At 58.3% G+C, this 27,764-nt stretch overlaps 2 protein-coding genes across 4 annotated transcripts in view; both read left to right on the forward strand.

Annotated features, from left to right (window-relative positions):
- LOC102452364 (E3 ubiquitin-protein ligase TRIM39-like) overlaps positions 1–27,764 on the forward strand; it is a 63,946-nt gene that overhangs the window by 10,283 nt on the left and 25,899 nt on the right. Inside the window, exons 1-8 of one of the 3 annotated variants that reach the window (XM_089771317.1) lie at positions 14,134–14,765; positions 17,479–17,631; positions 19,248–19,273; positions 20,164–20,267; positions 20,927–21,093; positions 22,103–22,128; positions 22,273–22,385; positions 26,904–27,607. The exons of the other annotated variants lie outside the window; for them this stretch is intronic. Coding sequence (XP_089627443.1) covers positions 14,352–14,765; positions 17,479–17,631; positions 19,248–19,273; positions 20,164–20,267; positions 20,927–21,093; positions 22,103–22,128; positions 22,273–22,385; positions 26,904–27,382 — 1,482 coding nt within the window. The 5' untranslated portion in view covers positions 14,134–14,351 and the 3' untranslated portion in view covers positions 27,383–27,607. Of the gene's footprint in view, positions 1–14,133; positions 14,766–17,478; positions 17,632–19,247; positions 19,274–20,163; positions 20,268–20,926; positions 21,094–22,102; positions 22,129–22,272; positions 22,386–26,903; positions 27,608–27,764 lie in introns of those variants that run through there. 3 annotated transcript variants of the gene reach the window in all.
- Positions 1,821–6,624, forward strand: LOC149523143 (E3 ubiquitin-protein ligase TRIM39-like). The gene is made up of 3 exons (XM_089771427.1): positions 1,821–1,850; positions 1,998–2,108; positions 4,466–6,624. Exons 2-3 carry the CDS (start codon positions 2,090–2,092, stop codon positions 4,942–4,944), a joined length of 498 nt encoding a protein of 165 aa, XP_089627553.1. The 5' UTR covers positions 1,821–1,850; positions 1,998–2,089; the 3' UTR covers positions 4,945–6,624.

A 27,764-nucleotide genomic window follows, 5' to 3' on the forward strand; every position in this document is an offset into this window, starting at 1 on the left:
CAAGCCCCAAGCCGCCCAGAGCCCTGGGGGAGCCCAGACAAGCCCCAAGCCGCTCAGAGCCCTGGGGGAGCCCAGACAAGCCCCAAGCCGCTCAGAGCCCCGGGGGAGCCCCAGACAAGCCCCAAGCCGCTCAGAGCCCTGGGGGAGCCCAGACAAGCCCCAAGCCGCTCAGAGCCCTGGGGGAGCCCAGACAAGCCCCAAGCCGCTCAGAGCCCCGGGGGAGCCCAGACAAGCCCCAAGCCGCCCAGAGCCCCGGGGGAGCCCAGACAAGCCCCAAGCCGCTCAGAGCCCCGGGGGAGCCCCAGACAAGCCCCAAGCCGCTCAGAGCCCCGGGGGAGCCCAGACAAGCCCCAAGCCGCCCAGAGCCCCGGGGGAGCCCAGACAAGCCCCAAGCCGCTCAGAGCCCCGGGGGAGCCCAGACAAGCCCCAAGCCGCTCAGAGCCCCGGGGGAGCCCAGACAAGCCCCAAGCCGCTCAGAGCCCCGGGGGAGCCCAGACAAGCCCCAAGCCGCTCAGAGCCCTGGGGGAGCCCAGACAAGCCCCAAGCCGCTCAGAGCCCTGGGGGAGCCCAGACAAGCCCCAAGCCGCCCAGAGCCCTGGGGGAGCCCAGACAAGCCCCAAGCCGCTCAGAGCCCTGGGGGAGCCCAGACAAGCCCCAAGCCGCTCAGAGCCCTGGGGGAGCCCAGACAAGCCCCAAGCCGCCCAGAGCCCCGGGGGAGCCCAGACAAGCCCCAAGCCGCTCAGAGCCCCGGGGGAGCCCAGACAAGCCCCAAGCCGCTCAGAGCCCCGTGGGAGCCCAGACAAGCCCCAAGCCGCTCAGAGCCCTGGGGGAGCCCAGACAAGCCCCAAGCCGCTCAGAGCCCCTGGGGGAGCCCAGACAAGCCCCAAGCCGCTCAGAGCCCCGGGGGAGCCCAGACAAGCCCCAAGCCGCTCAGAGCCCCGGGGGAGCCCAGACAAGCCCCAAGCCGCTCAGAGCCCCGGGGGAGCCCAGACAAGCCCCAAGCCGCTCAGAGCCCCGGGGGAGCCCAGACAAGCCCCAAGCCGCTCAGAGCCCTGGGGGAGCCCAGACACGGCTCCGTACACAGGCCAACCCCTGCCCCTCACAGCGGGAATTTCTTCCCAAATCAGTCGGGTTATCGACGGGTCTGTACTGCCCCCCCCCCCCTTCTCCACCCTGCCTGGTCCCGTCCCAGTGAACGGTCCAAGCGCCCACAGGGGACGTTTGCAGACAACACGGGCACGGGAAGAGCAGCAACGACGGGAGAGACCGGGAGGGGGGGGTGGAGATCACAGGTGCTCAGCTGTGTGTGGGGGGTGGGGAGCTGGACAGGCCCATTCAGCCCCCCAGCCCATGGCCCCGGCAGCCCCTCTCCCCTGTGTGGGGCACTGCAGAGATTCCCCTTGGACCAGAGACTGGTGCTGGGAGGGCCCCCCCAGCCGGGCTCAGGGGGGTGCTGGGCAGGCTGCCCTGCCCCACAGGGCGATGTCTGGGGCTGCCCAGAGTGGGGAGCTGGGCTCTGCCCCTCCCCCCGCCTGCTTGGCTAGAGACCCCCCCAGTCCGTCCCCCTGCTGTCGGCCCCCCTGTGCCCAGTGAGCCGGGGCTGCCCAGGCTGCGGGCAAAGGGCAGGGGCTGCCCGGCCGGGCGCGGAGGCTGAGTCTGACCCAAGGGCTGGGACAGGCCGGGAGCAGCCTGGGACCAATCCCAGCCCGGAGACAAAGCCAGGGGGCTCCTGTGCTGCTCCCATAGTGAAATATCTCCAGGTTCTCAGACAGAACCGCACAGCAGAGCAAAATCTGAACCCTCGTCTCTCTGCTTCCCTCCTAGGTGGACGGAAAGTCCCTGAGTAAAAGGTGGGTTTATCTCCCTGCAACCCCCCTGACCCCAGTGAACCCCTGGGGCTGCCGTTTGCAAGGCCCCTGCTCCCCTCCCCCCCCCCGGGAACCGGGTGTCCCTGCCTGGGAAAGGCAGCGAGTGACACCAGCCAATCTCCCGTTCAGCTTGCAGGATCTGACTTTAGCCAGAGCAACCCTGGATCCTGGAGGGAGCCAGCAGGACGTCTCTCCTGGCGGGCGTGTGGCCCCGGCCCCCTATGTTACAGAGGTGTGCAGGTGAGGAAAGGGGCCCTGCCCCTGTGGGAGGGTGTTAATTTGATCCCCACATTCCTTAGGGCCTGGCCACTGGGACTCAGGGGCTGCGGAACGGAGCCAGCCCCACCCCCGGTGCCCGCGCTGGTTTTCCGTCATGGATGCGGGGGGACGCTCCACTCGCTGGTGTATGCCCTGGAGTAAAGGCCGTGTCCCCCCTCCCATCTCTTCCTCGGGGGAAGTTCTAAGACCGTGGTCACCAACCCGGTCAATCGTGATCGACTGGTCAATCGAGAGGCCCCAACCAGTTGATCATGAGATGTTCGCCCCCCACCGTTTCCTCTCCCCCCTCCCCCAAGAAGCCCCACTACCTACCTCCAGAGACAAGGGTAGTGCCGGCTTCTTGCGGGGTGGACAGAAGACCTGCAGCTGTGCGCCACTTCCGGGGTTTCAGGATGTGCTCAGGCCACTCCCCCTCCCCCAGACAGCTGGCGCCGTACCACAAGCCAGGTCTGTGGTGCGCCGGGGACTCTCTGCATGGGGAGGGGTAGGAATCCCCAGAGGCGGCGCACACTGGGGCTTCCCTCCTCTGGAGGGGGAAGCAGTCCCTGGAGGAGGTGCATGCTGGGGACTCCCTGTCCCCACTGGCACCCTGTCCCCTGCCCCAGCACCCACTAGCACCCTTCCCAAGTACCACGTCCCCTGCTCCCACCAGCACAGTTGGGGCACATTAGTTGCATCTCTCACCCCTTCCCACACCCAAATCCCTCATTCCCACCGCAGAGCCCACCCGTCCTGTCTCAACCTAGCGAGGGTCCAGCTAGACTGCAGGACTGCGTCTAGACTGGCATGATTTTCCGCAAATGCTTTTAACGGAAAAGTTTTTTCGTTAAAAGCATTTGCGGAAAAGAGCGTTTCGCCATCGGGGCTTTTTTGCGCAAAACAATACCGGATTGTCTACACTGCGCAAGACGGCTTTTGCCCGAACGGGAACAGCACAGTATTTCTGCAAGAACACTGACAATCTTACAGGAGATCGTCAGTGTTCTTGTGGAAATTCAAGCGGCCAGTGTAGACAGCTGGCAAGTTTTTCCGCAAAAGCACTTGCTTTTGCGGAAAAACTTGCCAGTCTAGACGCAACCCAGGAGTTTTTCCAGGATTCCAGAGATATCCCAGAAAAACTCTTCCGCATCCAGGGACATTTTTGTTCTTCCACTTTTTTTAGTGGAAGGGCCAACATGCTCTTTCCTCAACCGCTGTATTTCTCGTTCCAAAAGAAGGGGTTTTTCTGACATTTGGTCCAGTCTAGACAGACCAAATGTTGGAAAAACCTCTTCCTACAGAAGAATCACAAAAAAAGCGGCAGTGTAGCCGTACCCTGAGGCTGTGTCTACACTGGCAAGTTATTCCGGAAAATCAGCCGCTTTTCCGGAAAAACTTGCCAGCTGTCTACACTGGCCGCTTGAATTTCCAGAAAAGCACTGACGATCTAATGTAAAATCATCAGTACTTTTCTGGAAAAACTATGCTGCTCCCGTTCGGGCAAAAGTCTTTTTCCGGAAAACTGTTCCGGAAAAGGACCAGTGTAGACAGCACAGTACTGTTTTCTGCAAAAAAGCCCTGATTGCAAAAATGACGATCGGGGCTTTTTTGTGGAAAAGCACGTCTAGATTGGCCATGGACACTTTTTCCGGAAAAGCATCCGTGGCCAATCTAGACGCGCTTTTCCAAAAATGCTTTAAAAGCATTTCCGGAAAATCATGCCAGTGTAGACGTAGCCTGAGTGTATAACGGCTGGGGACAGCACGTGATGGAGAAGAGGAGACCAGAGAGGGCGGGGCTTCAAGGAGGGGGTGGAGTCTCGGAGGGAAGGATGGGGCAGTAGATCTTGGCTTCTTCTGACATTTGAAAAGTGACCTTGGCTGTAAAAAAGTTGGAGACCCCTGATCTGGAACTTCAGGCTTCTTCTGTGCTCTTGGGGCCACCTGCCCCTCCCCCGCCAGTCACAAGGACGAGGCGCTCGGGCTCCCCACTGCTCCAGGGGGGCCTTTACACGGCCCCGAAACTCAGTGGCTGCAGCTGGGTGTGGGAGGCAGCCGGGGAGAGCCCCTGTCTGTCCGGCGGGCAGCCTGTCCGTCCCCTGGCCCCACAGGTGGAAGGGGGGGTCTCGGGGATCCCCAGGGGCTCAGATCCAGGGGGTGGGGACAGGGGGACCAGACAGCAACCAGAGCGGGGGGGGGGGGGGGAATAGGCGCCTGTACAAGACAAAGCCCCAAATACCAGCACGGTCCCTGCAGCATCCGGCCAGCTGGTCACCCTGATAGTAAAACTGGCGCTCTCTCTCTCTCTCTCTCTCTCTCTCTCCCCCCCCCCCCCCCCAGTGGAGGTGACTCTGGACCCAGCCACGGCCCATCCCCGGCTCGTCCTGTCTGAGGATCGGAAAAGCGTGAGACGTGTAGACCCACGGCAGGATCTGCCCGACAACCCTGAGAGATTTGACACTTGTGTTTGTGTGCTCGGGTCAGAGGGGTTCACCTCGGGGAGACGTTACTGGGAGGTGGAGGTGGGATCAGGGGGACGCTGGGCAATTGGGGTCGCCAGAGACTCTGTGCAGAGGAAGGGAAGGATCCAACTGAAACCTGACTTGGGGATTTGGGCTCTCGACTCCTCTGAGAAATCTCAGGTCCCCAGGAAGGTCGGCGTTTATCTGGACTATGAAGGGGGAGAGGTGAGATTTTACAATGCTGAGACCATGGCTCGGATCTCCTCTCGCACAGCCACGTTCACTGGGAGACTCGTCCCTTTCTTCCGCCTGCAGTCTATAATATCCCGTATCTCGTTGTCCCCGTGCCAGAGGTGAACGTTTCACTGCCCCGTGGAGCCGTTTAGAACAGACACACGGACGGCAGCTGCTCATTCATAGACACCAGGTTACGGCTCCGGGTGCAAGTCGACAGCTGGTGTCTGAGCGCTCACGTTGTATTTTCCTCTTCACGCAGATGGGTTGAGGGAAGGTGGAAGGGGAGCTGTGTAAACTATTGTGTTACCATTTGCAAAGATGATTTGTAGCTTTATTGTAAATACTGACTGTAACTCCTGTTTCCTGTCTGCCACTCCCCACTTGAACGGCAGCGCGGCCGAGGCCTGGTCTGCCCTGAATTGCTGGGTCTGGCTTCTGACACAGCTCGCTGGAAGCACTGGTTGGGTGTTTCCTTTCTTGGGCTGTTACGCTGGGCTCACCAGGGGTGCTGGCCTAGACACTGCTCCCCGTTTCCCCTTGAAAACTAAGTTGTTTTGTAGTAACTCTGTTGTCCTTTGTGTGGAGTGCTCTGTCCATTGTGTGGTGCGAGTGGAGAACGTGTGAGAGGCATCAGGAAGGGTCAGACAGTCAAAAAGACTTGAGCTTTGTGGGGGGCTGTGTTAGTCTGTAACAGGAAAAACTTAAAAAACAACTAATAGTCTGGTAGCTCCTTGTGCTGTGCCCACGAACGCTCATGCCCCCATCTACATGTTTTGTGAGTTGTTAGAGTGCTACCAGACCATTTGCTGTTTAAGTTTTTCCAAAAAGACTTGAGCCACTTGGAGACGGGGGTAGAACATCCCTGGCACTGGATGGAGGCTGAAGAAACGAGCAGACTAGCTGGGCCCTGGAGACACCGGAAGGTGAGACACACACGAGAGCTAAGGAAGCCTGCGCACAGAACTCCGGAGAACACAGATTAATTCCTCGTAAGGCTGGCCAAGGGCAGCAGGACACTGCAAAACCCACAGGTGCGAATGGGAACTGACGTGTGTGAGAAGAGAGTCTGTGGCCAGTAAAACTCCGGGTTCAGCCCTGCGAGCCAAGGCTCAGAGGAGCCTCAGAGGGACCCCGACGCCCCGCTCAGTCAGCCTGGCCTGGCCAGTCAGGCTACATCTAGATGGATTGGTTTTTCGGGATACTGTGTCCAAGGAACGTGTCTGCTTTTTCAAAACAAATTGAGAAGACCAGAGGCGTTTGTTCGCCGTCCTTGTGAACTTCGTTCTACGACGAAAAAGGGGTGGCTCGAAAGGGCACTTCCCTTCTCAATTTGGTGCCATGTAGACACCAAATTTGGGAAGAGCCTCTTTCAAAAGTAAATTGGAAAAAGATCCGCAATGACCACAAATAGCGAGTTGTTTTCCCATTTACCAGTGCAGTGTAGACGTAGCAAAAGACTGACTTGATCTACAATGGACTGGTAACTGCACCCTCTGCAGGACGTGTGTGCGCGCATGTGTAGACGCTAACAGCTTTTCTACTGTACTCTCAATAAAGGCGGCATCTTGCCTTTTCCCCTGAAAAAGTTCCTGGGTGCTTCTGAGAAGCGTCACTCTGAGAGCTGCCAGGCTCAGCTCTGACAATCCCTGGGCAAATTCAGCCTGGCCATGCAGTCTCCTTGCTTTGTGGGGAAGCGCTTACACCAGCAAGAAGGTTTCCTGTCTCCTTGGATCAGTCTTGTGGCTGCTGAGGCTGCGGCCAGAGGGGTTTTCCTGGGGGCAGGTGGTGACCTTTGCTCAGTGGCTGGTGTGTGCAGCATGAATACAACAAATAAAAGGAAGAAAATTCCGCGACTCCACATCACTGGTTTCTCCTGCAGCGGGAAGCTCTGGCATCTGCTACGGCTCAGCTGGGAGAGACCGGGTGGTGTCTAAAAGCTGCCACTAGTGTGCATAGGTCAGTTAACCTCATTATAGTAATGACACTTCTTTTTCCTTTTTCCAACATCAAAGCCACTTCGTGTGAGACTGGGAGGGGCACTACCCATTCCTCCACATCCCACCGCTGCCACCATCTCAAGGCTGTTTCCCCGCCTTCTTTTGTTGTTTGTTTAAATTCCTATGTGCTGAGTCCATGTGAATCCCCCATATGTAGAAGTGGCCAGGCTGGGTCAGACCAAAGGTCCATCCGGCCCAGTGTCCTGTCGGCCCACAGTGGCCAGTGCCAGGTGCCCCAGAGGGAGTGAACGGAACAGGGAATCATCAAGTGACCCCTCCCCTGTCCAGACAAACAGGAGTCCATCAAGTGATCTCTCTCTTGTCATTTCCAGACAAACGGAGGCTCAGGGGGCTGGACTTGATACCTTCTGAGGTCTCTTCCAGTTCTATGGTTCTGTGATTCTATGTAACCATCCCTACCCATCCAGACTAACAGCCATTGATAGTCGTGTCCTCCATGAATTTATCTAGTTCCTTTTTAAAATCCTGTTAAAGCCCTGGCCTTCACAGCATCCTCTGGCAAGGAGTTCCACAGGTTAACTGTGCGCTGCATGAAGCAATTGTTCCTTTTAAACCTGATGCCTATTCATTTCATTTGGTGACCCCTAGGTCTTATGTTGTGGGAACAAGCAAATAGCTTTTCCTTATTCACTTTCTCCTCACCTGTCATGTTTTATTGATCTTTATCGTATCCCCCCTTAGTCTCCTCTAGTCTAAGCTAAAAAGTCCCAGTCTTTTTAACCTCGCTTCCTATGGCATCTGTTCCAAACCCCTAGAGGTCTCTGGGGCAAGGGGCACCCCGGGGCACAGTGGGGGCGAGAGGGGCCCTGTCTTCTTGCAAGTGGCAGGCCCTGCCCGCCCCGTTTCACCCACCAGCACAGGGAGAAGAGTTCCCGCCTGCACTGTTTTTGTAACCTCCCCAGCACAGCCCGTGGGCAGGCAGATCGTGGGCATGTTGTGTCCCAGGTCCCTTGGTCTGACGTGTGCCTGCCTTGTGTTAAACCGACTGCAATGGTGCTGGTTCATAAGCCGAGGTGTGGAGAATCACAGAACACTAGGACTGGAAGGACCTCGACAGGTCATCGAGTCACGAGTCCAATCCCCTGCCCTCACAGCAGGAGCAAAGACCATCTAGCCCATCCCTGACAGGTGTGTGTCCAACCTGCTCTTCAATATCTCCAGAGATGGGGATTCCACAACCTCCCTGGGCAATTTATTCCAGTGTTTCACCACCCGGACAGTTGGGAACTTTTTCCTACTGTCCAAGAAGAAGCTATCTCCCAGAACGACAGGCATGCCAGAAGAGGCCTTGCATCGCCCTTCACACATGTTTTTCCCCTTGGCCCTGGCCGCCTTGGACACTAGAGCCAGGCAGCTTTCCTTTGCTGTGTCTTTGCTGAGCCTCACTGGCCCTGCATAACCCTCGTCGGGTCGAGTCCCGTGTGATCTGTGACCTGCCCGTCCGCACCGCAGGACTGTGCCGATTTAATTAGACTTCAGAGAGAAACTGCAGCGCGACCGTTGGTTTGCAGATCGGACACTGGCCATTTAGGGCTGAACAAAGCCTGGGAACGGCTGGCAGCTCCAAAGCGTCTCTCCTCTCTGGGGCGTGTCTGGACGGCCTGGCCACACGGCTTAGCAGGGACTCAGGACACGACGCCGGTGCCGCGCTGCGGGGATGGGCCACCCAGGGCCGGCTTTCGGCACAGCAAGCACGTCCTGGGGGCGGCACATTTCCAGGGGCGGCAGTCCGGCCATACCTGTGTGTACTGGGCTGCCCCGATCTGCCCCATCCGCGGTCACCTGCCAGCAGCAGCCCCTCCCCCCCATGAGGGGCATCCCAGCCCCCAGGCAGGTGCCCCACAGCCCTGCCCCCCACGGGTGGCGCTGCCTGAGTCTCTTTCCCGCGGGGATGGGACCTGCGTGTGCCCCGCTGTGCGCGCTGATTGGCCGGCCGGCGCCACGTCTCAGACCCGGCGGGGCCCTGTGGCAGGTGTGGCCCTGCACTGGCCCTTTAAGGGCTGAGAGGGGGGTCAGGGAAGCCCAGCTGGAGGCTCTAACGGGACTCCTGGAAGCAGGAGGGAGCAGAGACCTGCCTGTGGCTCTGGGCGAGGGCAGCAGGGACCGGACGGCCGGGGGAGCAAGAGGCTTCCTGGCAGAGGGCAGGCTGGGCGGCTTTGGGCTGGACAACCCGGGCTAGCAGGCCTGAGGCCCTAGGGCTGCGGGAGGCAGACGCGGGAGGCTGGGGCGGGGGAAGCCCCAGGCTGCCAGGCCTGAAGCCGGAGGGGCAGGAGGCCGCCTGGGAGGCAGAGGGAGCCGGTCCGCACCCTCGGCCAGGGAGGAGTGGCCGGCAGGGACTGAGCCTGCCTGGACACAGGGGAGAGAGGGACTGGCAGGGGCACTGAGGCCTGGAGGGGGCAGGGGAACCGGGGTCCTGGGCAGAAGCACTGGGGGTCCCAGGGAGCAGGGAGGGCCCCGGAGAGCAGTGAAGGAAGAACCCCCCCCCCCCGGAAGGGGGGGCAGACAGAGACCGGAGGGGGCAGGGCCGGAGGGCGGTGCCCTGAAGACAAAACCGAACCGATGGAGGACGTGGGGGAGACACCAGTGAACAGAGGGTGCTCGTCGAAACAGCCACCTAATTCCCCACGGCGCCTCGCTGGGGGCACCACGCTGGTGAGTCGACCCCATTATACTCGCATACCCACCTGCCCCACTATAGCCCTAAATATTCCCCCCACCCGCCTGCCCCACAATAGCCCCCCTCACAGCCTCCTGTCCCACAATAGCCCCAAATATTCCCCCCACCCGCCTGCCCCACTGAGAGGCAACAGGGTTAATGAGCCCAATCCCCAGTCACCCGTCACAGCAGCACTGCACACTCAGGGATCCCCTGCTCCATGCTGAGATGCAGCCAGCTCTGGGGTGGGGCTGTGTAACAGCAGCACTGCACAGTCACGATCCCCTGCTCCGTGCTGAGATGCAGCCAGCTCTGGGGTGGGGCTGTGTAACAGCAGCACTGCACAGTCAGGATCCCCTGCTCCATGCTGAGATGCAGCCAGCTCAGGGGTGGGGCTGTGTAACAGCAGCACTGCACAGTCAGGATCCCCTGCTCTGTGCTGAGATGCAGCCAGCTCTGGGGTGGGGCTGTGTAACAGCAGCACTGCACAGTCAGGGATCCCCTGCTCTGTGCTGAGAAGCAGCCAGCTCTGGGGTGGGGCTGTGTAACAGCAGCATTGCACAGTCAGGATCCCCTGCTCCGTGCTGAGATGCAGCCAGCTCTGGGGTGGGGCTGTGTAACAGCAGCACTGCACAGTCAGGATCCCCTGCTCTGTGCTGAGATGCAGCCAGCTCTGGGGTGGGGCTGGTAACAGCAGCACTGCACAGTCAATCCATGGGTTTCAGGAAGGACTGTTGGCTGATGCTAAAGGGGTCGATCTGTCCCCAGCAGCGGGATGGGGGGGGGGTCTAGTTTGTCAGAGCCAGGGGTGATTTCAGAGCAAGGGGCTGACCTGGGCACCCTTGTCCCCCCTGAGAGCAGGCCGGGCCTCACTCCCCCACCCCTGCGTCAGGCCAGGCCGGCGCTCTGCCCGTCTGTGCTCTGCTCCCTGGCGTGGGTCATACTGTGGGCACTGCCCGGGGTCTGCTCCTTGCACTTCACCCCAGATCCTACAGTCTCTCAGCCTGACCCCATCACACCACAGTCCCCGATTCCCCCTTCTACTGCTACAGGAACGCCTCCAGCTCAGCTGCCTTTGCTGCATCCAGCGCCCTCTGTGTGTGCTAAAATATTTATACCCCAGGGCTGCGTCTAGACTGGCATGATTTTTCCGCAAATGCTTTTAACGGAAAAGTTTTTCCGTTGAAAGCATTTGCAGAAAAGAGCATCTAGATGGGCACAGACGCTTTTACGCAAAAGCACTTTTTGTGGAAAAGCGTCCGTGCCAATCTAGACGCGGTTTTGCGCAAGAAAGCTCCGATCGGCATTTTCGGGGCTTTTTTGTGCAAAACAGTTTTTAGCTGTCTACACTGGCCCTCTTGCGCAAAAACATTTCGGCTGTGTCTAGACTGGCAAATTTTTCCGAAAAATCAGCTGCTTTTGCGGAAAAACTTGCCAGCTGTCTACACTGGCCGCTTGAATTTCCGGAAAAGCACTGACGAGCTCCTGTAAAATCATCAGTGCTTTTCCGGAAATACTATGCTGCTCCCGTTCGGGCAAAAGTCTTTTTCTGAAAGACTTTTGAGCAAAAGGGCCAGTGTAGACAGCACAGTACTGTTTTCGTGATCGGGGCTTTTTTGCGGGAAACCGCGTCTAGTTTGGCCACAGACGCTTTACTGTGAAAAAGCGTCCTGCCAATCTAGACGCGCTTTTCCAAAAATGCTTTTAACGGAAAAGTTTTCGGAATATCATGCCAGTGTAGATGTAGCCTTCCAGAAAAGGGCTTTTGCCCGAACGGGAACCTCAAAGCATTTGCACAAGAAGCACTGATTTCGGACAGTAGAACGTCAGTGCTTTTGCACAAAATCAAGCTGGCAAGTTTTTCCGCAAAATCAACTGCTTTTCCAGAAAAACTTGCCAGTCTAGACACAGCCCTGGGGTGGTGGGGCTGCTGCCCCACGCTGGCCACAAGAGGCTTATGCAGGCTGGAGGGAACCTGAGCACAGGTGTGGCCAATCAGGGAGAGGCTTTGTAATAGCCAATCAGGGTGCAGCTTGCGGGGGCAGTTCAGTATATAAGGAGCTGCCCAGCTGCGAGGGGGCAGTTTAGCCCTGACCAGGGAAGGGGCAGGACCTGGACCCTGGTGATGCAGTTTGGCTAGGCTAGGCTAGGCTAGGCTAGGCTCAGGGGGCTAGAGAGGGAGGCTCCTGCCTCGTTGTGGCCAAGGGCCAGAGGGTGCGAAGGGCCCAGGGAGCTAGACACAGGGAAGGGGAGCAGAGGGGGGCAGGACCCAGAGGAGTGGGTGGAGAGGGGGCAGCACTGGACTTCTCGCAGCCCCACTCCTAGTTTCAGCTGGACGGGGCCATGCCCGGGCTTGGGACCTCAGCTACAGGGGGAAGCTCTGGGGCTGAAAACAAGGCTCCCCTTGTAGCTAAGCCCCTAACCCCAAGAACATCCCCGCCCCCCTGCAGAGACTGGACCTGCAGGGCTGAAAGCCTGAGCCCCCCCAGGCCTAACGCCCTGAGCCCAGGGCCCCGTTGGTGTTGGTATTTCAGTGTCGGTAGATGTAAGGAGGCCCAGGGCTCACGTGGGGCTATCGGCACCTTCCTGCCTCGTGAGGGGACCCCGTCCAACGCTCCCCCCGACATTCCTAGAGCCCTGCACAGCCCAGCGTCCCCTCCCCCTTCCTAGGCCCCCTCGGGCTTCAGGTGCCCGGCAGTCCACTGCTGACCTCGCCTTTGGAGGAAGCTGGCGGGTGCAGGCAGAGCCCGACCAGACCCCCGGCGATGGGAGCAGGAGACGGGCGGAGGAAGCGCAGGCTCTGGGTACGTCTACGCTACGGGGATCTATGGGGGACAGGTGCGCAAATCGCGCTGTGCAAGGTGTGAACCCATTTCCCTGAGCTTTTTCGGAAGAGGCTTTTCCGTCTACACTGGGCTGAATTTCGGAAGAGCCTCCTCTTTCGGAAGAGCCCCCTTCTCTGCGGGAGGGTGACGACAGGGCTTCCGAAAACACACGGCTCCCTCGGTGTGGCGGTGTTTTCCCGGGATGCCGTGGGTGTCCCAATAAACCTCTGCAGGGTAGCGGTACCCTTGAGGGTGCTGTGGGGCTGGAAGGAGAGTCACCGGGGAGGTTCTGGGGTCAGGAAGGGGGAGGTTTTGCTCACTGGCGCTGGTGGTGGGGCTGGGTGCGGAGCTGCACCTGCCTCTGCATTTCCCGGTGTGCCGGGGGTGCGGTTTGCTTTATCACCGCGCTAGCGTTCACTGAGGGGGCGCCTGGATCTGAGCATTTCCTGCTTCCCAACGGCCCGTCCGAGGTAGGGAAGTTAACTAGCGGTTAATTGACTAGCTGAGTCGTCGGTGGCATTTCCATCACTAGTCGATAGGCACGTCCGCATTCCTCCTTGGGGGCTCTTGTACGTTGCAAAGGAGGATGCAGAGCTGCACCTGCAGCCTGGGACTGGCGGGAAGTCCCCCTGACCCCGGGCTGCACGCGGGGGCCAGCGTTGAAACGCACAAGACTCCTGTGGGGAGGGACTCTTTGCATTTCAAAGCGGAAGCACAGCCTGGAGCCCCGGCTCAGAGTCCCCGCTAACCCCAGGCTCCGTGCTGCGCTGCCAATTTGAAATGCCGCGCGGAGCCCGGGGTCGGTCCTGTGTGGTCTTGGCCTGTGGGATTCAGGCCTCAGACTGAGGATGGCAGGGTACGTCTGCGCTAGCCCCCTAGTTCAAACTAGGGAGGCTCATGTCGGCATTCGAAGTTGCAAATGAAGCCCGGGATTTAAATATCCTGGGCTTCATTTGCAACTTCCCGGGCGCCGCCATTTTTAAATCCCTGCTAGTTCGGACTCCGTGCCCGCGGCTACATGCGGCACGGAGTAGGTAGTTTGAATTAGGATCTCTAATCCGAACTACCAGTACAACCTGTTCCACGAGGAACAGACCTTCTCCCTGCAGCTGAGATAGCTGGGGCGGGTGCAGCCCGGCTCTCGCTGCAGGGCCCCAGGACTGGGCCTCTCGGCGGGACCGCTGGGGCATTGCAGAGAAATGTTTCTGGGGAGACTCGGCAGCCCCGTCTGAGCTCGGAGCGGTGCCCTGGGCTGGTGTGGACGGGCCCCTTCTGGGGTGTGGCTACGTCTGCACCACACTGCTTATCTGGAAAAAGGTGCCCAACTCGCACTCAGCAATTTCTGCATCTTTTTCTGATTCTTTTTTCAGAAGAGGCTTTTCTGAAATTTGGCCCGTCTACACTGGGCCAACTTTAGGAAAACCCTCCTCTCTTGGGAGAGCAGACACTGTTCCCTGGACACGGTGGAGTTTTGAAAAACTGTGTCGTGTAGACCGAGCCTGTTATCCAAAAAGGTTTCTCCCTCCTCCACTGGGCAGGCTGCTTCCAACGCCCACTCAGGCAGGGGAGGGGGATTGTGTTCACTACAAAAAGGTCCTTTTCCGAGCACGGAGGGAACCAGCGAGTCCCTGTCCTGGGACAGAGGGGCAGGCGAGAGGGGGCGAGTGCAGGGAGAGTGGGGCGGGAGGGTCTGGGACCGGGATCGCCTGCAGCAGCCGCAGCCACGTCAGACTGATCCGGGTCGTTATCCCTGCGCTCGCCCTAGCCTGGCTCCCAGGGGCCACTGTCCCCCCCCCCCCCCTCCCGCAATCTCCCCTGCTGCTCCCCAGCGACATTGGGCTGAGAGGGCAGGAGTCTCTGTCCGGTCTCTAGGGTGCAGCTCCCTGGCCCAGGACCAGCGCAAACGCAGCGAGGCCCTCTGGCCGGACGCGAGTTCTGCAGGGCGAGGCCCCTTCCTGTTGTGGAACAAACCCAGCGCAGGGTCCGTGGAGCTGACAGGGAACTTTCCCTCCTCTCCTAGACGGCACCATGGCGGCGGCGGCGGCTGCAGATTCCGTACAGAGAATTAAAGCTGAAGCCACTTGCTCCATCTGCCTGGAGTTACTCCGGGACCCCGTGACGACTGCGTGTGGACACAGCTTCTGCAAACGGTGTATCACCCGGCTCTGCCAGGGACGTGAAGATGCCGCCTGTCCTCAGTGCAGGTTGTGGCTGCAAAAGGGAACCGTACGGCGAAACAAGAAGCTGAGGAGCATTGTGGCGTTATTCAGGTCGCAAGCAAAGGAGAAACCTGCAGCAGGGACCATGTGCAAGAGACACCAAGAGCCTTTGAAGCTCTACTGCAAAGAGGATCAGATCGCCATCTGCCTGGTGTGCAGAGAGTCCCAGGATCACCGGGGTCACACGGTGGCTCCCATGGACGAGGCTCTCCAGGAGTACAAGGTGGGCACCGTTATTTGTCTTTGCTCAGACTCCAAGGCAGTGTGTGCACAGAGGGGTACAGCTCGCCCGGGGACAGGCGGACACATGGGTTGTGTGTTGTGTTGGTATCAGCTCTTCATACCCTTGTTCTCAGCTACAGGGGGAGGTGAGTCAGACCCGCTGAAAGTCCCGGGGTAAAGATAAGGGGAGAGGGGGATAGAAGTGATGTCATGGGGGGGGGGTCTATCACATCCCACCCAACCCGGAAGACCCAGTAACAGGAATCCCCGGCACACAGACCTGCCCGTGGTGGGTGCCTGTCACTCCCCAGCCATGCGCTGGAGAAGCAGCTCTGGCCCTGTGGGGTTTGCTCTGTTCTAGGGCCAGGCTGGGGACTTTATTCCTCAGAAAGGGGAGGGGTAGTTAGCTCCGTTGTTTGCCACAACAGGGGCAGGGGCAGAATTGGCCCCTGTCCAGACACGGCTCTGGCTCTGGCTGCTCAGCCGTGACCCCGATCCTGGGTCAGGCCCCACAGTCTGGCCCCCAGGTGGCCACAGGAGGGGCTGGCAGCCCCCTCTGGCTTTGCTCCTGCCTGGGCCCAACCCCGATCCTGGTGTAGGCTCTGTGGTCTGGCCCCCATCTGCTGGGGGAGGGGCTGGCCACAGTGGCCCAGCCTGAGCCCCCCCCCTCCGCTGTGGCAGAGAGACCACGGCAGCCCTGGCTTGGCCCCTGTCCAGCCGCCTGGCTGCAGCAGCCGGATCTGACCAGGTAAGTTAACCCAGCCCCAGCCCCTCCCCTCTTATCCCAGCCCCCTCCCTGGCTCCCACATATCAGGGATGGTCTAGCCCAGGGGTTCCCAAACTGTTGGACACAGGGACCAGTAAATCCATTCACGAGCTTTTGGAGGATGAGTAACATTCATTTTCCTATTTGCATATTCATTAATCAAATGATGAATATTCAAAGAAGTTGTTTCTGGCCCTCCGGAAGCCCCCGGTACCCACTTTAGCAAAGCTTTAGATGTGGTCTCCCACAATGTTCTTGCCAGCAAGTGAAGGAATATGGATTGGATACATGGACAGTAAGACAGACAGAAAGCGGCTAGACCAGGGTTTCCCAAACTTTTTACGTTAGTTGGAACCCGTTTTTTTCAGTTCTGCTTTTTGCAGCCCAAAAATATAAACACACAAAAACAAACAGAGAAAATACCAGACATAGAACGTAGAACATGTCTGGTACCTTCCCATTAGGTCGGTTGTATTATTACTAGACGTATCCGTTTGTAGTGTCGAACTGCCTGGCTGGTAGATGTGCTCAGTCCCCCGCCTTCCCCCCCGACCTCTCCTAGCCACGCCTCTGCCGGGAGCCAGAACATCCGGCTGCAGCCTCTGCCCAGGCCGGCTGGGGGCTTGGGGGACCCGGCGCCACACGGGCACTCGGGGAGCCCAGAACACCCCGGCAACCACGCTGAGGCCCGGTAGTTTTTTCCTGCAGCCCAGTACCTAGCTGTGGCCCATAGTTTGGGAAACGCTGGTCTAGACAGTACTTGGTCCTGCCATGAGGGCAGGGGACTGGACTGGATGAGCTCTCTTCCCATTCTAGTGTTCTATGATTCTATGATCCCTCCACACTCCCTGCCCTGAGCCCCCTGCACTCCACCCCACGCTTACATTTCCTACAGGTACGGTTGTGTAGCACACTCCCCCTCCCCCCGGGGGGGAGGGGCAGGTTGTGATAGGACAGTACCTGTAGAGAGTTTCCTTTCACCCCGGGGAAAAGTGACGGTGAAATAATAAATGTCCCGAGTCTGCAGAAAAGAGAGGAGCAGAACAGACACTGGCCTGGGACTGACCGAGTCAGGGAACTGGGACATACGGTCCCAAGGGGAGACGTTCCCAGGCTGGAAGGGGCTCAGGCGCCATGGCAGCATCTCACGGAGACACCTGCCACCTCTCCTGCTGCACAGGGATGCCAGGCGGGACAGGAAGAGGCCAGTCTGGCCCCCTCAGGAGCTGTTTTGTGACTTTACAATAACTAAGGAGCCCCACAGAGAGCGGGGACAGGGATGAATTGCTGAGGAACACGCACAGCAGGGCTCAAGTAGAAACACAGTCAGGAAGGCTAATGCCAGAGCAAGTGGCACCCGGCAAGGCACCGCAGTGGAGAGAGAGAGATAAGGGAGTGAGCGGGTCTTATACCTGTGGGGAAGGAGAGCCAGTCGTTCTCTTCCCCTCGATTGTAGAAACGTGTCTCTGTCTGTCTGTCCGTCCATCTGTGAGTCTGTCCAAGACGCTTTCTAAACTAGGGGCGGCAATACAATGGCAGCGTTACAGAGAATCCCCCGTTTAGCCTGGTTCCAGCCAGCACAGGATTCGCACCCTTGCTGCAGTGGGAGTAAAACCCCCCACCAAGAACAAACAACCCAGGCTCACGAACTCTCCCATGGGGAGCCTCTCAAACGACCCCCTTCCCCATCTTCACATCCAGGGAACAGCTCGGCTCCCCTGGCTCAGGTTCTTCTGAGGCCTGGCCAGGAGGGTCAGTGCCTTGGGCGGTGGAATCCTTCCTTCCAGTTACCACACGATTCAAGGGGATTTATTGCTCCTTGGATGCAGCCTGACAAAATACAGTTTCAATATCACATGTTGTCAGATGCAAGTCCCGCTGAGAACAGCCAGTAACACTCCAGCATCCCAGTGTATTTATTTTTATGTTGTAACTTTTGTTACCAAAGGGAAAAATGGCAGAGCAGCTGGGGGTAATCGAGTCCTCTTGTGGGAAACTGCACCAGTTTGTGAAGCAGGTCTGGAAGCACCTGCCAGAGAATGAACGAGAAGAGGAACATCGCAAGCTGGCGAGAGTATGTGAGAAGTTAACAGATTTGAAGGTGAGCTCCCCTACGGAAAAGCGAACGGCAAAGGGGAAGGGCTAGGAACCCAGCCAGGAGCAGCCGGCACCGAGTTCTGTTTGCACCCGCACAAAGAGGAATCCGTATGATCCGTCTGAATGAGAATTTCCCCTTAAAAGAGCAACAAAGCAAGACAGCACTCACGAGCCCCAGCAGGGAGCATGCTCTGTGGCTGTATCTACACTGGCCACTTATTCCAGAAAATCAGCCGCTTTTCCAGAATAACTTGCCAGCTGTCTACACTGGCCCCTTGAATTTCTGGAAAAGCCCTGACGATCTCCTGTAAAATCATCAGTGCTTTTCCAGAAAAACTATGCTGCTCCCGTTCGGGCAAAAGTCCTTTTCCGGAAAACTGTTCCGGAAAAGGGCCAGTGTAGACAGCAGAGATTTCTTTTCCGCAAAAAAGCGGGGCTTTTTTGTGGAAAAGCGCGTCTAGATTGGCACGGACGCTTTTCCGCAAAAAGTGCTTTTCCGGAAAAGCATCCTGCCAATGTAGATGTGCTTTTTCCTAAAATGCTTATAATGGAAAAGTTTTCCGTTATAAGCATTTCCAGAAAATCATGCCAATGTAGACGTAGCCTCTGTGTGTGTGTGTGTGTGTGTGTGTGTGTGTGTGTGTGTGTGTGTGTGTTTGTTTCACCCCTGGATTAGCCTGCAGGCGCACGCACACAGCTTCTGGGCCCTGCTGACAGTTCTCTGTCTGTCAAGACTGGGCCACTTGCAGTAGGAGATCCCGGCTGGGAGTTCTCGGGCCGTTCCCGTCGGGAGCACTGGGCCCCCCTCCTGGGCGCTCCCCACCCCACTGAGAACAAGTGGAAGCTGCTGGGGGCTGAGCTGGGTGGCCGGCCTGTCCCGTAAGGGCCGATGGCAGCAGGGCCGAGGGGGCAGAGAGCAACCCCTGTGACACAGTGGCGGGTACCTTGCTGGTTGCTGAATGTGGGTTGTGAATGACCTCCATTGGCTGCTGTCTGTAGCACGGCCCAGCAGGGCAGGGGATGAGTCATTACACAAGGGGGCTAAGAACCTGTCTGACCAGTTATCTCCCAGGGAGCAGAACAATGGGAAGAAGGGAAGTGGAGCCCTGGCTGGGGGCAGGGCTGGAAGTGAGGTGGTTAGTTTCTGTCTGGTATCATGGAGGAGACAGCCTAGGCAATGGGCTGGGATTTAGGGGCCCAGGCTCCCCCATCTCAAGGGGGGTGAGGCATCCTAGGCCTGCCCTGTAACCAGATGACATCTGTGCTGTGCTGTATCCTGGAGAAGCAATAAACTCCCTCTGTTCTACTGGCTGGGGGAGTCTGTTCGTGCCACTACGGGGGGCAGGAGACGGGAAAACCGCAACGCGCTGTCACACCCCCACACTGCAGGCGGGTGGGAAAGTCACACACAGCCTGGCTGTGCTCGGTGCTAAGGAGCCAGGCCAGGGCCAGGCGCCCACAGTCCAGCCTCCCTCACGCCGACCTGACCCTGATCCTCGCGGTGAGGGGGGGGGGGGGCCGCCCGGCAGGGATTTCTGCAGATCAGGCTGGAGCACAAACTGAACCACGTAGGAACCGCACTGAGAACTGACGGGACTCGTTTTCCCTCTTCCCATCTAGGAGCGCATGGAGACCCCCGGGCAAAGGTGAGTGGATGGAATTCGCTGATGGGCCCCACACGCCCCAGTGCAAAGGCTGGCCGTCAGGGTGGGGCAGGGCCAGACGTGAGACCCAGTTTCCCCTTGGTCCCTCCGGACTCAGTCTGGGTTTCCCGGCCGGAAGTGAGGTCCGGGGAGAGGGGGGTAAATAATGGAAAGGGAAAGAAATTACTGAAGAGACTCGGGGGCTGCACCCGGCTCACTGTGCTCCCAGCCCCCTCTCGCGGGGTTAGGCAGCCCGGCTCACTCCCTGGCCACCAGGCAGGGCCCAGCTGTGGGGGGTGCACCAGCCCCAGCCCTTCTCCCTCCCCACTCCCCTCTGATAGCCCAGGCCCTTCTCTCTCCCGCCCCCACCGCACTAGCCCAGGGATCTTTTTCTCCATCCCCAAACTGTAACCCACATGGGTGGGGACGGGCCAGGCTGCAGCCCGCACCAGGCCCAGCTCCAAGCCCCACAGGCAGGGACCGCCCTGGTCACGAGACAGGCCCCGCTCTCCACGTGGCCGCCTGAGAGCGCTGGGCCTGGACTTGTTCCTGTGGGATGCAGAGTGATGTGATGATGCCATTCTGTCGTCTCACACGGGGGAAGATTTATAGAGAGAGATTTGTTTTTCCCTTCTTCTTTTGCCCTGAGGGCTCACTCTGTGTCCTGCAAGAAAAGGGTCTTTATATACAGAGAGAGAGAACTCTTCTCTCGCCCACCTCTGAAGAGGTTTTAGGGGTTCTGTGATTTGGTCAGACTATCAATGCTACACCCCATGTTACTGTAAAAACGATTATTTGAAAGTTCTTCCTTCCCTTCCTCCTGCCTCTCTCCAGTACGTTGCGCTAGAGCGTAAAGAGCAGAGTTAATGTGACGAGTAATTATTGTTGTTCAGGTCTGAAGATCCAGGTTCTCAGACAGAGTCAGAGGAATCACTGTCAGAAAGCGAATTCCCTTGGAGGGAAGTTTCCAAGAGGACAGAGCGAGAGCGACACTCAGGTAACAAGCCGGTTCTGGTGAGCATGCGGGTGGGTTTTGGGGTCGGTGCCCTCACAGCCTGTCCCCACGTCCCTGTTCTCGGATAGAACAGACCCCGGTGAGCAACCCAGGCCTAGCGCCCGTGTCTGTGAGGTGCCATTTCCACACGTCTGTGGTCACACGACCACGGCCCCAGCTACCGCGCCGTGTTTGGCACCTTCCCCTCCCCTCTCCGGCGCTCTCACCCCAGGGTGCACAAGGGTCCCCGCCTTGGAGCGGCCAGTCTGAGCCACCACAGACCTGACTCTCCGCGGTCTGGAGGAATAGCCCCCCGTTAAACTCAGGGGGCCATGAGCTCTGAGCCCCTCGTGAGAGGAGGGGAGGGGCCGCATCCCCCAAACCCAGCCCTTTCGGAGGGGCCTTTCCAACCAGTCTCTGGCACGTTTCACTCCCTGCCCATGGGGGTACCAGAGCGCTGCCGGAGACCCCCCGCCAGGGCCAGGCTGGGTCACAGGGGGAGGGGTCTGTGGGGTGGGGGGTGTAGCTGGGGGGTGGGTGATGGGCTCTAGTTGGAGACGCTCCTGCTGCCTGTCAGCCGGGGAGGAGGCCGGGCAGCAGGGGACAGGAGCGACTCGCAGCCGGGAGCAGGTGCCAATAACCCACCGTCCATTCACCGGCAGGGAGGGAACCCGGCAGCGAGCCAGCGGCTGAGAAGCAGGAGGAGACGGGGAGCCATGTCAGTCCTGTCGGCGAAGAGGATCTGACCCACAAATGTGAACTCAGCCAAGGATCGCTGGACCCAGCAATTCACAAGATCAGTGGCACAGGAGGGGATGCTGAACCCAAGGTACAAGATAACAATGTAGAGTAATTATCCATGTTACGGCAGGTGAGTCCGTTAGGTCCGTAAGCCAATCAGTCTTGCCTGGCTCCTGTGCTTGATTCATTGGACAGGGACCTCTTCATCTGTTGGCTGATTAGGCCTCAATTGCAGGATTGTATCCAGTTCTGGGCACCACATTTCAGGAAAGAGAAATTGGAGAGGGTCCAGAGAAGAGCAACAAGAACGATGCAGGGTCGAGAAAACAGGAGCTAGGAGGGAAGGCTGGAAGAATTGGGCTTGTTTAGTTTGGAAAGAAGAAGACTGAGGGGGGACATGAGAGCAGTTTTCAATTATATAAAATTTCCAGGTCTTCCCCCTCCTCTTGGTGTTCCTGGTCTTCTTCCAGCCTTTCTTCCTTCCTTCCGCTTCTGTTACTTCCCATCTTCCTGGTCTCCTTTTTGGACCTCAGTTTATATAATCATAGAATCCTCCTCCACCCCCAGGACTACGTCACTTAATGGCACCGCTGCATCTGTGTTGGGGGCACAAGGGGCTGCCGGAGCAGCTGTGGGGGGAGGGGATGGGGAGCTGGGCAGGCCCCATTCAGCCCCCCTCACCCTGGGACACTGTGGGGATTCCCCTTTGAGCAGATACTGGTGTTGGGTGGGGGCCCCCAGCAGGACTTGGGGGGGCAAGGGATGCAGGGCTGACCAGAGCGGGGAGCCGGGCTCTGCCCCTCCCCCAGCCTGCTTGGCTAGAGACCCCCCAGTCCCTCCCCCTGCTGCCGGCCCCCCTCTGCCCGGTGAGCCGGGGCTGCCCAGGCTGTGGCAAAGGGCAGGGGCTGCCCGGCCGGGCGCGGAGGCTGAGTCTGACCCGAGGGCTGGGACAGGCCGGGAGCAGCCTGGGACCAATCCCAGCCCAGAGACAAAGCCGGGGGGGGGGGGGGTGGCAGAGGGCGACACGTCCCCAGGGCAGGGGCAGAACCCTCCTGCTGAGCGAAATCTGAACCCTCGTCTCTCTGCTTCCCCCCTAGGCGGATGCACCGTCCCGTGGTGACAGGTGGGTTTGTCTCCCTGCCACCCCCCTGTCCCCCTGAATCCCTGGGGCTGCCGTTGGCAAGGCCCCTTCCCTTCTCCCCCTTTCTCCCCACCTGGAGAGAGAATGGAAAAGGCAGTGAGCGGTGACAGCCAATCTCGTGTTCAGCTTTCAGGGTCAGAGCCCTGTGAGACCAGAGCTACCTTCGGGAGGCAGCGGGGAGGTCGGCGTCTCTCCTGGCGGGCGTGTGGCCCAGCCCCCTGAGGTACAGGGGTGTGCAGGTGAGGAAAGGGACCCTGCCCCGTGGGGGGTGTTCACTGGGTCCCCACATTCCTTAGGGCCTGGCCACTGGGCCTCGGGGGCTGTGGAACGGAGCCAGCCCAGCCCCCTCCGGTACCTGCGCTGGTCTAGTTGTGGGAGGGATGCTCCACTCACCGGTGTTTCCTCGGGAGCTGAAGGCCGTGTCCCCCTCCCATCTCTTTCTCGGGGGAAGTTGTCTGGATTCAGGTTTCTTCTTTGCTCTTGGCCATCCGCTTCCGAGAGAGCGATGGATATGAAGAGTGCTGGCAGCATTTGGAGTGCGTCTACACTGCAGGGCTTAGCTCCAGTAAGCTACGCAAATTGAGCTCTGTCAGTTGCATAGCTTATTTCGAAACTGAAATTGGGAACATCTACACAGCACTTATGTCGCAATAGAGCCCTCTTCCCCCGACTGCTCTTCCTCGTACAACGAGGGTTACAGGAGCTGGAGTAAGAAGTCCTCCAGCTGGATAGTATTCCAACATTGTTTTGAAATAACTGCCTGCTGTGTAGATGCTGGCAGCGCGAAGGTGGGGTTGGGACCCCCTGGTATCCAGCAGGACTGGTCTGCTCGTGTAGCCTGGTCCCGTGACCGTCCTTGGGGCCTCGCGTTGTGGTCCGAACGGGATTCCTGACGTCCCAGGGCTGAGAGGAGACACCAGCCGACCCTGTCGACTGCCCTGAGGGGTTTACTGCCCCTGAGGTGAATTCCACGCCACCCCTTAGGACCTGCCAGGCCGGAACGCCTTTCCCCAGCTGTCCGGGTGGCTGGCCACATATGGCTGCCCAGGGATCGAGTGGGTAGCCCCAAACCCTCCCCTTTTGTCCCATGGCCATTGAAAGCCCCAGCTGCAGTGCTTTCTGTGCACCGGAGCGCACCACTAGCCCTACCTCCCTGGAGGGTCGTCCCACCTCCTCGCTTGTCTGACTCTCCTCCCTTTTATTGCCGGAAGCCAGCTTCCCTGGTGATGTCCGGTGCTGGGCGCTTTGCGTCGTCGAGCATGGCGCCCGGCTCTCCCCTGGGTCCTTGTGCCTGCAGGGTTGGGCCCAGGCACAGCAGACACACCGTGGTGGCAGGCTGTCTCCCCAGAGCACACGCCACCACGCTCCAAAGTGTGGGGTGCCGCTGCCCCATCACATAGGAAAAACGAACATATAATCACGATCAGATTATTTTCTTTGTTTTGTTGTTTGGTTAAATTTCCCTGCGCTAAGTCCACGTGCCCCTCCCCCTTTTCAGGCAGCAAAAGAAAATAAAACTGCCAACAGCTAAAGAGAATAAGAAAAAAACCTGGGTCCTTTTAATAAAAACCTGACGTCTGTGTCCCTGGTTCAAAATGATCCGACCAGCCCTGCCACCGTCTCAAGGCTGTTCCCACTCTGGCGCTGAGTGCAGAAGGTGCGGGGCTGCCAGAGACATTACAGATACCTTGCCTCTATCGGCTTCTGCTTCACAGCTCCCCAGGGGGACAGGTTTTCAGGCCTTGGGAGACAGGCTGCCACCACCTGAGTGAGAAAAACCCTTTTCTTCTTAAACCCAGGAGGAAGCACTTGGAACTTCTTCCAGAGGGGTTCCCCAGCTCTTAACACAAGAGAGCTTGGGGGAGGGTGGGAAATGTAAAAAAAAATTGCAGTCTCTGACAGCTGACCTCTCAGTCTGAGGCATGCACCCACAGACGTCCTCTTACCTTCCAGGACACAGGAATCAAATCGTCGCCTTAAAAAAAGTGATTTTATTAACCAAACAAAAAGATACACTTGATAGAGCAGACATGGCTGCTTGGTGTTAGAGAGCAACTGAGAAAAGAACACATGAAACCATAGAGAAGAACAGTATCTCTGGGTACAACTTAGATACAGTGTATGGAGGGGTGGGGCACATGGACTTAGCACAGAGAAGTTTAATCAAACAACAAAACAAAGAAAATAACCTCATTGTGTCTAAACAGCCATTTCCTATCTACTCGCTTACCCGAGCTTCAAGGTTCGGTCCTTTTCCAAGCCCTGCATTGTTTGCAGGCCCGGCAGTTCTGCCTGGTTCCATTCATCTTCCTTCCCCCAGCTCCTGACTTAAAACTCACACACAGGAAACAGCAGGCAGGTATCCCTCCCCATTCCCATTCAACACCCTCTCTCATTGGCTGTCCTGACTCCCTGCCGACACCCCCTACCTACCTGATTTAACCCTTTACTTACCGAACGTTGGCCAGCCTCCTCCTGACCATCACGGTTTCCCTTAGAGCCACCTGCCCCTCCCCCGCTAGTCACAAGGACGAGTCGCTCGGGCTCCCCACTGCTCCAGGGGGGCCTTTACGCAGCCCCGAAACTCAGTGGCTGCCCCTGGGTGTGGGAGGCAGCCGGGGAGAGCCCCTGTCTGTCCGGCGGGCAGCCTGTCCGTCACCTGGCCCCACAGGTGGAAGGGGGGTGTCTCGGGGATCCCCAGGGGCTCAGATCCTGGGGGTGGAGACAGGGGGACCAGCCAGCAACCAGAGCGGGGGGGGACGGGACAATAGGCACCTGTACAAGACAAAGCCCAAATACCAGCACGGTCCCGGCAGCATCCGGCCAGCTGGTCACCCTGACTGTAAAACTGAGGGTACGTCTACACTACAGCGCTAGTTCGAACTAACTTAGTTCGAATTAGTTAATTCGAACTAAGCTAGTTCGAACTAACGCATCTAGAACTAAAAACTAGTTCGAATTAGCGTTTTGCTAGTTCGAACTAGCAAGTCCACATTGAGTGGACTCTGAACAGGGCTTAAGGCTGGCCGGAAGCAGTGCCGGCAGGGCATCAGAGGAGGACTTAGAGTGTGGAGATGCTGTCTCAGGCTAGCCGAGGGCTGCGCTTAAAGGGTCCCGACCCCCACCCCGGACACACAGTTCTAAGGGGTGCCCCGCTTGCAAAGCAGTCCTGGCTTGGAGTGCCCTGAGTGCCCACACTGGGCACATCACACCACTCGGCCATCAGCCCGGCTGCACTTGCCGCAGGCTGCCATCTGGGGAGAGGGAGTAATTGGGGGGCTGCAGGAGAGCTTCCAGCCCCAGAAGCCCGCAGAGCCAGCCCAGTCCTCCCCATCGGGGGCTCGTGCCCCATTCCTCCCTCACCTCCTTCCACTTACCCTTCCTTAGCCCCCCTTCTTATTGATGTACAAAATAAAGATAACGTTTCTTCCAACATTGACTCTGTCTTTATTGAAAAAAAACTGGGGGAGACTGGGAAAAGGAGGTGGGAGAGGGGAAGAGAAAGGCTGGAAGAGGGGAGGGCAACTAACATGATCAGGGGTTGGGAACAGGTCCCAGATGAAGAGAGGCTACAGAGACTGGGACTGTTCAACTTAGAAAAGAGGAGACGGAGGGGGACAGGATAGAGGTCTCTAAAAGCAGGGGTTGGGTGGAGAGGGTGCATTCAGAAAAGTTCTTCCTGAGTTCCCATAAAGAACGACTAGAGGACACCAAAGGAAAGGAATGGGTAGCAGGCTTGAAACTAGTAAGAGAAAGTTGTTCTTCTTGCCAAAGCAAATAGTTAACCTGTGGAACTCCTTGCTGCAGGAGGCTGTGAAGGCTAGAACTAGAACAGAGTTTAAAGGGAAGTGAGATAAAGTGATGGAGGTTGGGTCCATGGAGTGCTATTAGCCAGAGGGTAGGAGTGGTGTCCCTGCCCAAAGTTTGTGGAAGGCTGGAGAGGGATGGCACGAGACAAATGGCTTGGTCATTGTCTTCGGTCCATCCCCTCCAGGGTCCCTAGGGTTGGCCGCTGTCGGCAGACAGGCTACTGGGCTAGATGGACCTTTGGTCTGACCCAGGACGGCCATTGTAAGCTCAGGGCTCAGTGTCGGGGGTCTCAGTGGACCCCCCTGATTTTCATGCACACCTGCTCCTGGGTGGCCAGGCTGGCAGCTCTCCTGCCCTAGCCGGCCACTTTCCTGTGCCTAGTGCGGAGATCGTGGACGAGGTCCACGATGTCCGCACTAGCCCAGGAAGGTGCCCGCCTCTTGCGGTCCAGGGCAAACTCCCGGGAGCCGCCAGCCTGGTCCCGGCAAGAGGGGGTGGGCTGGGGGGCATCGGGTGGGTGGCTCTGTGCCGTGCCAGGTGCAGGGTCTGCTGGCTGGGTGCTGGCAGGCTTGCACCTGGCACGGGCACCGTAGCCAGCCCGTGCCCCTTTAAGGGGTCCGGGGCTGGGAGGGGGGCATAGAGTTTCCCTGGTGTTGGCCAGAGTGGCCACCAGGGAAACCTGGGGAGGGCTAGCCTCTCACTAGTTCGAACTAAAGGGCTACACAGCCCTTAGTTCGAACTAGCTAGTTCGAACTAGGCGTTAGTCCTCGTAAAATGAGGTTTTCCTAGTTCGAACTAAGCGCTCCGCTAGTTCGATTCAAATTCGAACTAGCGGAGCGCTAGTGTAGCGCATAGGAAAGTTAGTTCGAACTAACGTCCGTTAGTTCGAACTAACTTTGTAGTGTAGACATACCCTGACTCTCTCTCTCTCTCTCTCTCTCTCCCAGTGGAGGTGACTCTGGACCCAGCCACGGCCCATCCCCGGCTCGTCCTGTCTGAGGATCGGAAAAGTGCGGAACGTGGAGACCCATGGCAGGATCTGCCCGACAACCCTGAGAGATTTGACACTTGTGTTTGTGTGCTCGGGTCAGAGGGGTTCACCTCGGGGAGACGTTACTGGGAGGTGGAGGTGGGACCAAGAGGAAGCTGGGCAATTGGGGTCGCCAGAGACTCTGTGCAGAGGAAGGGAAGGATCCAACTGAAACCTGACTTGGGGATTTGGGCTCTCGACTCCTATGACGTATCTCAGGTCCCCAGGAAGGTCGGCGTTTATCTGGATTATGAAGGGGGAGAGGTGAGATTTTACAATGCTGAGACCATGGCTCTGATCTCCTCTCGCACGGCCACGTTCACTGGGAGACTCGTCCCTTTCTTCCGCCTCTGGGCTGTAGGATCCCGTATCTCGTTGTCCCCGTGCCAGAGGTGAACGTTTCACTGCCCCGCAGAGCCGTATAGAACCGAAACACGGACGGCAGCTGCTCATTCATAGACACCAGGTTACGGCTCCGGGTGCAAGTCGACAGCTGGTGTCTGAGCGCTCACGTTGTATCTTCCTCTTCACACAGACGGGTTGGGGGGAAGGGGAGCTGTGTGAACTCTTGTGTTACCGTTTGCGAAGATAATTTGTAGGTTTATTAAATACTGACTGTAACTACTGTTTCCTGTCTGTCACTCACCACTTGAACGGCAGCGCGGCCGAGGCCTGGTCTGCCCTGAAATGCTGGGTCTGGCTTCTGACACAGCTCGCTGGAAGCACTGGTTGGGTGTTTCCTTTCTTGGGCTGTTATGTTGGGCTCACCAGGGCGCTG

This window comes from Pelodiscus sinensis, chromosome 19 (genome assembly GCF_052426305.1).
Source record: "Pelodiscus sinensis isolate ZL-2025 chromosome 19, ASM5242630v1, whole genome shotgun sequence".
Classification (NCBI taxonomy): Eukaryota; Metazoa; Chordata; order Testudines; family Trionychidae; genus Pelodiscus; species Pelodiscus sinensis.